Below are 13,018 nucleotides of genomic sequence, written 5' to 3' on the forward strand. Positions count from 1 at the left end.
GTATGATGGCCATATTCTTGATTTAGTTAAGCTTTGTTGCTTAAAGGTTTTCTCCTTTTTCTGATTGGGAATAAGAAGTTTTATATCTTCCAACCCTTCAAGTATCTGAATTTCTGAACTTTCCCTATTCTCTATTTCCACTGGCAATCTTACCATTTCACATCTGGGTTCACTTCTTTCTTAAAATATCTTATCAAATGCTAACTAATATAGTAAATAAAATTGTTATACATACCCTTCCAATAGAGATACAACTTTACTGTATTATTTTTCTTCCAAATATTGTAGGCAAGTTTACCAAATCTTCCACCACAGCTGAATGGGGATCACCCCATGTAACTTAACCATCTGTCATCTAAACCAATGCAATATAGTTTAATTTAGTACAGTTTTGTTTCTTTTTATGGCAGCACTCCACTTTCAGGGCTAATCCTCTATCAGATGGATTAACTAACTTGAAATAAACTGCCTTAACTTAAAATAAAAATGTTTCTTTCTTCCTTATGCTGCATGTCCATCTAAATAAACAGGGACTCTCTGTTCACAGTCCCTCAGGAGCACTGACTGATGTAGTAATCATTATCACCATGTCAGAGAGAAAAGAAGGTTTTAAAGAGTCTCACATCAACATTTAAATGATCCAAGTCAGAAGTTACTTTTCACTTACAGCTCGTTGGCCAGGGAATCATCATACGACCACATACTAGAAATATTTGGTGAATAGCACGAATGAAAATCACACTAGGTTAAAAAAAAAAAAACAAAACTTTGTTTGAGGAGTCAAAGAAAAAAAATCTAGGTAAATAAACTCCTAACTCAAAGTTCATGCTGGAGCAAGAGGGTGCCCATAACCATTTTGGGGAGATAATTGAAGTTAAGTATTAGTATTTTTCAATGTATAAACCGAATACTCTTCAATCTAATATTGCACTTAGAATTCTAGTACAGGTAATAACAACAAAATTTATGAACTAAGAGCTTCTCTGTCATGTTTATAATAGCAAAAATAAAAGAATGGTTATAAAATAATGATATATCTATACAAAAATATAGGGCAGGTGCTGGCAAACTTTTTCTTAAAGTGCCAGGTTTAAGCTTTAGGCTTAGGAGCTATATGGTTTCTGTTCTGTACAACAGTGCAGTTTCAGTGCAAAAGCTACAACAGACAATATGTAAACAAATGATATGGTTGTATTCTAATACAATTTTATTTATAAAAGCAAGTGACCAACTATGGGTCAGAGTTTGCTAGCCCCTGAACAGAACAATTAATGTCATGTTTTTAAGGCAGTGGGTGAGGACTGGAAATATTTAAAAAATTTAAAACTATTATTTAAATTCTCCCAAGTTCTCCACAAATGGCAAGTTTTACTTTAATATCTGGGGTGGGGGAGATTCATTTTTAAAAAGTGGTTGGATTGGGTGAGTAATGCAGTCAATTTTTCTGTTCTATTTTCAGAAAAGCCAAATGGCCCCAGATGTACTTGGGGTATTTTCTGGAAACCAAAATCCAAGGTAACTTCTGTGACCTGCAATTATTCAGGCCATTAACATTGCAGCTATGGCTTCATTTATAGCTTAGTTCAATAATCTTCATAGTGATGAAGTGTGTCATCATTCATCACACAGTATGTCATCAAAGAAGACTGACTTATTTTTAGTATATTATTTTAAATAATAAAAGCGATTTAATAATACTTTTAAAAAGCAATCAAAAGTTACCTTTACTTATCTGTAAAAGTAATTTCTCAGGATACCTTATCCCTCTATGATGTTACATTTGTTACTACAGATGTATTTAATTCTTTACAAGATGATTCTAGACAAGTATCTTTTTATTTATAGCTTTTGAGCTGAAAATTAAACATTGCCATAACTTTAAAAATCTACCTGACTATTCATTTTGTCTATATGGACCGGCAGGTCTCTCATTTTTAAAAAAATCTCATTTCATATCTCATTTAAAAAAATACTTTAAAAATAACTGTTTCTTTTTAATACTTAGAAATATATAAATCTAATGATTCATGTCTTAGCTGAAAGAACAAATCTTAGTGTGAAAGTAATCTAGTAAAAAGGAAATATTTGCAATCCTTCTTTAGTGTCTATACACAACAAAAGTCCTCCTTCATTGAAGTCAGCACAAGTGAGTGGTTTTGGAATAATAATTTCAATGGAACAAGAAACGATCATGTCAACCATGAACTAAAAAAATGACATTACAGAAATCTATAAATATTTGATGATGTTAAAACTTCTATAATTATTATACAAAGTATATCTTTAAATTACTTGCTATCTTTCCTATTAATAATATATTCATTTACTACATTAATAATATATTAATAACTCTTTCCTCCTGAGGTAAAATTCCTTAAATCCTATTAATAAAAGAGATCATTAGGTCCTTTTCTTTAGGTTAATAAGTCCTCCATTCCAAATGCTGTATGAGTAAATAATACAAATCCAAATCACTGTATGAGTAAATAAAACTACAATTAGTATCATCAATGGGAGGGAGGGTTATTTGCAAAAAGGTAATTTATTTTAAAAACAGACATTCAATATAACTATAGATATGGGAAAAACACTAATTTCAGAATCAGATCAAATTTCATTTAAATCTTAGCTTTGTAACCTTAAGCAAATAATTGCTTAGATATTTGGTTTTCTTATCTTTTTTACTTATAGCTAAAACAAGGTGACTTGTATCTTGTCAGTTCCTTTTTAAAATGTTTAGATAGTTCTTAAAAATTGTTAAGGGATGAAAAAAAATCCAATTTCCTCCCTAAAACACTGGAAGGAAGCAAAGGGGAAGAAATAACACAAATAGAGATGGCATTCAGAGTTTCAGTGTAAATTAAAAGTATACCCCACAAAATGAATATAATGCTTCATAGTGTCATTGAACTGCACTTAGAATCAACCCTGATTTTACTGTTAGGTAACAAGGAACTATAATACACTAAGGCACCTTACTTAGTAGGTAGTTCTGAGGCAGTCACTAGAGTGCATCATTGGCTCTTGGTAGTCTAAGCACTCCAAAGCAGGCACAGGCAAACCACAATCCATTGGCCAAACATTCTTGTTTTGTAAATAAAGTTTTATTGGAACACAAGCAGACTATCATTCACATTGCATCTACGGCTGCTTTCAAACTACAAGGAAGAGTTGAATAATTGTGGCCCACAATTATTTATTATCTGGCCCTACACAGAAGTTTGCTGACGACTGAACTAAAGCATTGCTACTCAAAGGTTTGATTTGCACACCAGAACTGTTTGTTCCTGAATGGAAATGAGATGAGATGGTGTGAGAACATAAACAATGGTTATTTCAACTACACTTTTGTTTTCATTGCCAGACTTTCTCAATGAAGGACGTACAGTCTTGTACAGGTTCCTTTTCTCATAGTGGATAGGTAAAAACAGCTCATTGATTAGCTATTTTGAATACCACTACTCTAAAAGTACATAGAGCACAGCAGAAGGAACTACCCAAAGCTCAAAGGGATAACAGTGTCACTTCGAGACTTATCTTGGCACAGTGATCTAGAGTTTTGTAGCGTTAGGTGATAGATTTGGTAACTAATTAAACAGGATCCAGAAAATGGCCTTTACATAAGACTTCCTTCTATTCTTTGCTCTTCCTAAGTTTTAAATTACTCCAAAAATCTTGTCTGCTATAGATTTATGTTTCAACAAGATGAAATGTAACAGCTAACATCCCTCTCTCCCTATCTTTTCTTGGTAGCAGGAAAGATGAAAATATTTGGCCCTCCGAGAACAACTTTTCAAGAAACTAAGTCAATAATATATTTTACTTATTTAGCTTCTTTAATTTGCTGAACAGATAGAAAACTATAATAGTAAATTATATTTCTCTTGAAGTAAAAGAATTTTTAAAGTAAATCTATTCTCTGCAAACATTAACAGTATTATCCCCTGTACTTAAGTCCTAATTTAAAATAAACCATGCATCAATTAAAGAATACAGAATGAAATCCTACCGCTAAATTTAACATGAAATTTCCTTGAACAAGTATACAATTTCTAAAGGCGCCAAAGGTAATCCGACTCAAGCAGTTTTCTGAAAAATAAAATTATTCAGGGACAGATTTTTATTGCAAATATTTACTCAAAAACTACTATATACAGCAGAATTTTAATAGCCATTTAAAACACTTAACATTCAGTGAAACAAAATTTAAGAATTCAAAGCACATTTTAAGAAGTAAAAATGTAGCATTTTAAATAAAATTTTTTTAGTACTTTAAAGCAAACTACTGTTATTCATATTATTTATTTCTATATCTATTATTTTCTAGATGATAAAAAAAAACTGAAAAAACAATTTAGCAGCCATTTTATGGATAAAATAGGATACGGATAAATTAGGCTAAATATCCCAAACCAAGTTTTTACATCACTGCTTTAGGTCCCATTTGAAGTTTCTATTTAAATTACAATTAAAGAAAAAGTCACTTAAACATGGCATGAGCCAGGACATGTTTTCAGTTTACTGCTTTACAATATCTACATTATACCATACTTTGGTTTGGCTTCCAGACCATTTTATGGGTCTATTTCTAAAGATCATTAAAACAATATTAAAAGCATAACAGCTACAGGAGTTTGAACAACGGATTTCTATTTTATACAACTAGCACATCAAGGATTTCTGCACAGCTTACACATTGACAAAAAGCACAAATATAAATTTATATCTTAATAATTTCACTTTCACTGAAAGTTTAAGATAAGCTTACAGCCTGGCAGGCTAACACTTGTATGGAGGTACACAGATTCAAATATTCTGTTTACATGCTTCTGACAGTCTGGAATGTTATATTAAATCCAAAATTGATTTTATGTTCATCCAAATTCTCATTAGATCAATTAATTTAGCACTCTAAGCATGCTCCATTTGCCAGCGTCATACTTAAAATGAAGCCTTCATTAACAATGCCTATCAGCCATTATTTTTAATCAATTATTCCCAAAAAGTATGTGGTTCCCAAATCTCTTCCTTTAAGTTAACTGAAAAGGATACATAGGTAATAAGAACTTTTAGCTTAGGACTGATGTAAGTTTCAAAAGCTTTATTATTATAATTAATATTCTAATAATCAATTCATATTGGTCACAAAGTTCTTCTCACAAACTGTTAAATGAGAATTTTCCATTGCAAACGTAACTTTCAGTAAAATCCTGTTATGTGTTAAAGGCTTCCTGGAAATCCATAGAAATCATGCTATTATCAGTGAATTGATTTAAGAATCTGGGTTGAACATACAGGTAAAGTGTATACAAATAACTTCCTTCACATTTTTCTCTTTCTGAACTCCAAAACAGCACCACTGAGCTCACCTGATAGCACTGTTCCAAATGTTCTTACCGTTGGTACACTAAACTTAGAATGATTAATAAATTTCAACTTCTTTCTTTTTCATCTGCCAGGTCTACTGGTGTCTCTGTCGTGCTAGGGCTATTTTCTCCAGGAACACTGTCAGTTTGATCAGACTCTACTTTATCAGTCTTGGCTGAAGGATCACCACTACCTTTCTGAAGAATCTCTGTGGCTTCATACTCAAGTACCTCTGATGGAGTCAAAGGTTCTAAATGAATACTGCCTTGCTCACTAACATCAGAACTAACAGATTCAGGTTCATCTTTTTTTCTCAAAAACTGGTCAATGCTAACATCACCAGATGTTAACCGCAAATCCTTAATATTCTTCGAAGAAAACCTAGCTTCACTGGAGTTGGAATCTTCAATCTGATCACATGAATTTATATTTCCTGAACTTTGACAAATCTTCAACTCTGTTTTCTGACAAATGTGCTCTATTTGTTTTTCCTTTTCTACTTTATCTGCATCAATATTTGAATCATGACTGAAGATATTCTTTAACCCAGTCTTTTGGTCTCCAAGACAGGTATCATTTTCCTTATTTGAAACTGTTTTGCTTTCTTCACTTTTTGTTGCTAATGAGCCTTCAAATGAATTTGTATCACATCCATTTTTTTCTTCCTCTGAAGCTTTATCTTGTTTACTGAAAAAATAAAGCCATTTATTATGTATTTTTTCAGAACACAATGTATCTGAACACTATCAAAATAAAGACATGCTCTTAAAAAAAAAAAAAGGTCTAGGTACATTTGCCAAAAAGGAAAAGAATAATGCAGGTCCCAAGTCCTTGCCATGTTAGAATTTAGGATTTAGGAGTGGCCATTTTCTTAGGCAAGAGAGTGAGAAACTCCAGAGCCACATGTTAAAAAGAGACCTGGGGAATCTATCGAAACTGGTTTTAGTCCTGGTAATCATTACTTTTATCTATTCAAACCATTGCTTATCTTTAGTTGAAATTTAAGCATTTTTATTAATTTATATGAGTACTTTAAATAAGAAGTGAATATATTTGAGAAAAAGACATTTTTTTTAAAAGATTTTATTTATTTATTTGACAGACAGAGATCACAAGCAGGCAGAGAGGCAGGCAGAGAGAGAGGAAGAAGCAGGCTCCCCATTGTGCAGAGAGCCTGATGCAGGGCTCGATCCCAGGACCCCGGGATCATGACGTGAGCCGAAGGCAGAGGCTTCAACCCACTGAGCCACACAGGCGCCCCATGAGAAAAAACCATTTTTTGAATGATTTATACATCATCTTAAAATGTCTTTCCCTATGCAAGATCAATCTGTATTCATAAACAATTTCTCTAATTTTTAAGTTTTACTTAAAAAAATATAAACACATGAAAAAATATATCTAAATATACAATATGCATACATAAATATGTGTATACATAAATATTTTTGTGTATATGAGTGTGTCTGTGTGTTCCCTACTGTCCTAGCATGTTAACACAAAGTATATAGTGCATCATAAAACATTAGAAACAGAAGACTTTAAAGAGAATCTCCAGCTCCTTATCTAGATGTTACAATACATATTTTACCCAAAATAAATTTAATGATTACAGATAACTTATTTCTTCTATTAATCTACCTGGAATTTGTACTTTTTCTAAATGAACGGACAAAATATCAAAGCAACATTATCAAATGGTCATTTATTACTTACTAACTTACATTTATATAAGTTAAATAAATCTGCTATTTATTTTGTTCTGATCTGTCTTTGGACTGTTCTTGGGCGAATACCACCTAGTCTTACCAATTACAGATTAACAATATATTTTATTATTTAATATAGCAAATCATCTACTATCCACTACTTTTTCCCCTAAGTTTAACAGTGTAAACATGTAAAAGACATTTGTACAAGAATGCTCATAAAAACAATGTTTAAATAGCAAATACAGAGGGGTGCCTGAGTGGCTCAGTTGATTAAGTGTCTGCCTTGGGTTCAGGTCATGATCCCAAGGTCCTGGGATCATGCCCCAGGTCTGGCTCCCTGCTCAGCCAGGAATCTGTCTCTCCCTCTGCCTGCCACTCTCCCTGGCTTGCAACAGTTCTCTTGCTCGCTCTCTCAATGAACAAAATCTTAAAAAAAAAAAGTGAATACAGAAAAAACCAAATATCTAACAAGAGAGCAATGATTTAATAAATTATGGTAGTAAATAGAAAAATATGAAACTTCCCTTAAATACCACTGATTTCCACACCAAATCCCATTAGGATTTTTTAACTAAATATTCATTACTAAACCTATAAATTAATTTGGGAAAATGGCCTATCATGCATTAGTTAATAATTAGTTATTTTCTGTCACAGTAAGTTTTCATTTTTCTTCATTAGGTCCTGTACATTTCTCATTTTTGTTATTGTGAATTAACTCCTTTGTCCATTATATTTTGTAATCACATGTTATTGGCATACTGCAACATTCAGATTTTTATACCAAGCTACCTTAATTAATATTCTCATTAACTTTATTCTTAGCTGATTTTCTTGGATCTTATAGGTCAATTATACCACCTACAAACAATTACAATATTTTCCTCATTTAAATTTATATAATTATTATTTTTATTCAGATCTTACTGGACTAGCTACAATTTACAGAAAATATTAAATTATAGAGAAGTGATTAGTCTGCTTTTCCTAACGCCTTCATTGAATTTTTTTTTTTTTTTTTTTTTTTTTTTTTTTTTTAAAGATTTTATTTATTTATTTGACAGAGAGATCACAAGCAGGCAGAGAGGCAGGCAGAGAGAGAGGAGGAAGCAGGCTCCCTGCTGAGCAGAGAGCCCGATGCGGGGCTCGATCCCAGGACTCCGAGATCATGACCTGAGCCGAAGGCAGCGGCTTAACCCACTGAGCCACCCAGGCGCCCCTTCATTGAATTTTTGTTAACCACTGTCCCGTCCCCAAATTCTAGGTGAAGAAAGGACTAGATCATTTTTCTAGTAAAGTCTAAGAGACAACTTCATAAGGCCTTATTCCATAATTTTCTTTTCAGGGGCAATAGATTAATCAATCTCATTCAGTTAATAAGCACCCTACCCCTGACAATGTATAGCTATATATAAGATACACCACATAAAGGCAGACATGCGGAGATTAATTTAAAAAACAAAGTAAAATTATCTTTATTGGAATTAAGTTCTAATTAGAATGTTAGATTCTCTTTTGCTAAGAAAGCTTTTTAAAAAAATATTCATTCTTTTTTTTATTTATATGTTATGTTAGTCACCATATGGTACATCATTAGTTTTTGATGTACTGCTCCATGATTCATTGTTTGTGTATAACACCCAGTGCTCCATGCAATCCGTGCCCTCCTTAATACCCATCACCAGGCTCACCCATCCCCCTCTGTCCCTTCTAAAACCCTCAGTTTCTTTCTCAGAGTCCAAAGTCTCTCATAGTTCATCTCCCACTCTGATTTTTCCCCCTTCATTTTTCCCTTCCTTTTCCTACTGTCCTCCATGCTATTCCTTATGTTCCACAAATAAGTGAAACCATATAATTGATTTTCTCTGTTTGACTTATTTCACTTAGCATAATCTCCTCCAGTCCCATCCATGTTGATGCAAAAGTTGGGTATTCATCCTTTCTGATGGCTGAATAATATTCCATTGTGTATAAGGACCACATCTTCTTTATCCATAAGATACCTTGGAATAAACCTAAACAAAGAGGTAAAGGATCTATACTCTAGGAACTACACTCAGGAAGAAACTGAAGAAGACACAAAAAGATGGAAAAACATTCCATGCTCATGGATCGGAAGAATAGGCATTGTTAAAATGTCTATCCTATCCAGAGCAATCTATACTTTCAACGTCATTCCAATCAAAATACCAATGGCATTTTTCAAAATGCTGGAACAAACAATTCTAAAATTTGTATGGAACCAGAAAAGACCCTGAATCACCAAGGAAATGTTGAAAAAGAAAAACAAAACTGGGGGCATCATGCTGCCAGACTACAAGCTATATCACAAAGCTGTGATCAACAAGACAGCATGGTACAAAAACAGACACACAGACCAACGGAACAGAATAGACAGCCCAGAGAGGAACCCTCAATTCTATGGTCAACTAATCTTTGACAAAGCAGGAAAAAATATCCAATGGGGAAAAAGTCTCTTCAATAAATGGGGCTGGGAAAATTGGACAGTTATATACAGAAGAATGAAACTGGACCATTCTCTTACATGTACACAAAGATAAAATGGATGAATGACCTCAATGTTAGACAGGAATCCATCAAAATCCTAGAGGAGAATTTAGGCAGTAACCTCTTTGACATCAGCCACAGCAACTTCATTCAAGACACATCTCCAAAAGCAAGGGAAACAAAAGTGAAAATAAACTTTTGGGACTTCATCAAGATCAAAAGCTTCTGCACAGCAAAGGAAACAGTCAAGAAAACAAAGAGGCAACCTACAGAATGGGAGAAGATATTTGCAAACGACACTACAAAGGGCTGATATCCAAGATCTATTAAACTTCTCAAACTCAACACCCAAAAAACAAATAATCAAGTCAAAAAATGGGCAGAAGACATGAGAAGACATCTCTCCAAAGAAGACAAACAAATGGCTGACACATGAAAAAATGTTCATCATCATTAGCTATCAAGGAAATTCAAATCAAAACCACACTGAGATACCACCTTAACCCAGTTAGAATGGCAAAAATAGACAAGGCTAAGAAAGCTTCTAAAATAAGATAAAAACAGAGAAGGAGACAAACCATAAGAGACTGTTAACTACAGGGAAAAAACTGAGGGTTGATGGAGGGAGGTAGAAATAGGTGATGGCATTAAGGAGAGCACTTGTTATGAATAGCACTGGATGACATGCTAGTGATGAATTTCTAAATTCTACCCCTGAAACTTTAACTATGTTACTTGTTAACTAATCTGAATTTAAATAAAATATTGAAAGAAGAAAAAATGTCTTGTGGTCTTTAGTGTTGATCAGAGCATTAAATTTTTTTAAAGCCAATCCCTGAAGTTTGAAACTTTTCTGTCAAGGTCCCACCACAGAAGTAGCTTTATGAAGCTTCTGAAATACTTTAGCAAAAAAAGATTTTAAGATTACCTCTTTGCAAAAATTGTCCTCATTTTGTAACTTGTAGGATCCTGTAATTGTTTTCATTTAATAGGGGCAATTAAAATCTGTTAACATTTTATTTACTAGTAAAAAGATTAACTAGTTAAAAATTTTACAACTATAAGATGTTTAAAGGATGTTTAAAAGATTTCAAAATTAAGGATCTACAGTATGTTTATGTTGTATTAAAATTTCAAAAATGTTTAAATTAAACTAAAATAACAAACAAAATGTCAACTAAAATAATACAGCTCAAATATCAGCTTTTTATGTAGTTTAATTTTAAGACATTCAGTTTTTCCTTATATTTACCTTTCAGAATTTGATGTTTCTGTTTCTCCTTCAGCCATATTAGGTCTTGCAATTTCCTGAAATGATTAAGAATATGTTTCTTTTATATTCATGGTTAAACTTAAATTAAACTACTCTAAGTATCCTAAACTTTCTGGATTAAGGGAATTTAAGTGTGCACCTAATATAGCAAGGAAATAGAAAAAACATTTATTAATCTAAAGTATGTACTATATAATAATTCTCAAAATTAAAAACAGAATTTTTAAAACTCTAAATCAATAAGAATTTCAGTATACTAGAAGTCTCTGAATCAAGGTCATGAAACAGTTATCCAGTTATAACACCTGCTTTTCATAGTAAAACTTCAGTGAGCCAGAGGCCAGCTTAACCGTTCATAACAATTACCAATCATTAAGCACATATGATGCATGAGGTAGTATGTTAAGAGCTTTACTATCTCATTTAATCTTCATATTAGACATTCTCAATTCCATTTCTATAGTAAGAAATACAACGATATAGGTTAAGTAGAAAACCCCAGGCAATAACCAAAATAAATGGTGAAGATCCAAATCTAGGTCTAGCTCTTAACTAGTACAGTGATTGACTGAGGACTGTGAAATTGACAGTGGCATATTAATTCCATACATTTTTTTTTTTACTCTTCTAAAACCCTGGTAAAATGAGGCAAAGACATAAAACATTTTCATTCATAAAGACCATGAAAACACTAAAGCATACTAACTGACAATGAGATGTCAACAAATTTTTAGATGGAATGTGGCTGAGAAGTTGACTTTGCAACATGGAGGAAGTTACAACTAAATATCTGAGCAGAGGAGTGCAACGAGAAGAAAATTTGCCCAGAGAACTGAAGCAATCTGAACCAGTACATAAAAAAAATGAAACCCAAGGACTGCTGAGAAATCCAATGCTCTTTCCCTCATTCACACAACAGATACCTATTCTTTCCTCTACCACAGAAGCTAAAAGTTAACTTTCTAAACTAGAGACAATTTAGACTTGTGAACACCAGGAACGGCAAAGGGAAGCCATGAGGCACTGGGAGAAAACAGAAAAATTTAGTCAAAGTCCATAAACTGAATAAAGGTCCCCACAATTCTTCCTCTGCCTGGCTCCCAGAATGCCAGCAACTAGAGGAATCACTCTTCACCACCAACAGCTGGAATCTAGAACACTCCTCTTTGGAGAAAATTATCAGTCTCAAGGAAGACAAGGTTTCCCATAATGACTTTGAAAGTATCTTTCTCACCAAAGAGTCAGCTCAGCATCTGATTTTCTTATGGTGAAGTCTAAACAATTCCCACACAGACTGTGCAGATTGTATAGAGCACTAATTCAGGAGGATTAACTAACCATCACATTATAATCCATGGCAGCAGTTCTCCAAGTGTATCTCACAGATACCTTGGGCCTCCAAGACACCTTTAGGAGGCGGTGAAATTAAAACTCTTGGTACAAAACCAGTAGTGGGTAAATATGCTGGCATGCTGGCATCTTAACATGAATCAAGGCAGTGGCATCAAACCAAACTATACTAGTAATCACTGTATTCACTGGCAAACACCAACAGTAAAATTCACTTTATTAAATATCAGTCTTTAAGTTCATGTCTTTTGAATTTTCTGTGTGATAAAAAAGGAAGTATGCATAAAGCCCTGCAATTGTCTATGATTGAGTTGCAAGCTGAACTTTGGCACAATTATTTCACAGAACATTGTTTCTATTTTAAAGGTTGCATGTTAAACTATGAATATTTAGACTTACTTATTTAGGAGATATTTTCTTGAAAATTGACAAAGCGAGCCTATCACATCAAAGAAAACAACCGACAGTGCTTTTTGTCAGTAATAAAATTTAAACACATGGTAAATTTTAGGAAAACTTGTATTCACCATTAATTAGATTTATGCTAATATCAATGACTTGGTATGATACATAAAGATGTCAACACTTGCAAGATCTATGTAACTCAGCGAACCAGTATTTTCCAAATGACTAATTGATGATGTTATAAAATCATGCATGAATAAAAGATCCAGACAGACCAACAGATTTGAATGTATCAAAGCTTAAAAAGTTCAGTGATGTGGAATGAGATTCTACATTGCAAAAAACCTTTAAGAAATCTTCAACTTGTCTATTTTTGATGTAGTATCCAAAAACAAAAAAATCA

The 13,018-nt window shown here is 33.0% G+C and overlaps 1 protein-coding gene across 7 annotated transcripts in view; it reads right to left on the bottom strand.

The window, feature by feature from the left end:
• Window positions 1–2,456: 2,456 nt before the first annotated feature.
• ZNF280D (zinc finger protein 280D) overlaps window positions 2,457–13,018 on the bottom strand; it is a 132,796-nt gene continuing 122,234 nt past the window's right edge. For 6 of the 7 annotated variants that reach the window (XM_047736404.1, XM_047736403.1, XM_047736401.1 and 3 more), the window contains 2 exons: window positions 10,840–10,895; window positions 2,457–6,054 (listed from right to left, as the gene is read on the bottom strand). In XM_047736404.1, the coding sequence (XP_047592360.1) occupies window positions 5,433–6,054; window positions 10,840–10,895 (678 nt within the window). In that variant the 3' untranslated portion in view covers window positions 2,457–5,432. The remainder of the gene's footprint in view (window positions 6,055–10,839; window positions 10,896–13,018) is intronic. The other variant, XM_047736408.1, reaches the window with a different exon arrangement.

The sequence above is a fragment of the Lutra lutra genome, chromosome 7, assembly GCF_902655055.1.
Source record: "Lutra lutra chromosome 7, mLutLut1.2, whole genome shotgun sequence".
Lineage (NCBI taxonomy): Eukaryota > Metazoa > Chordata > Mammalia > Carnivora > Mustelidae > Lutra > Lutra lutra.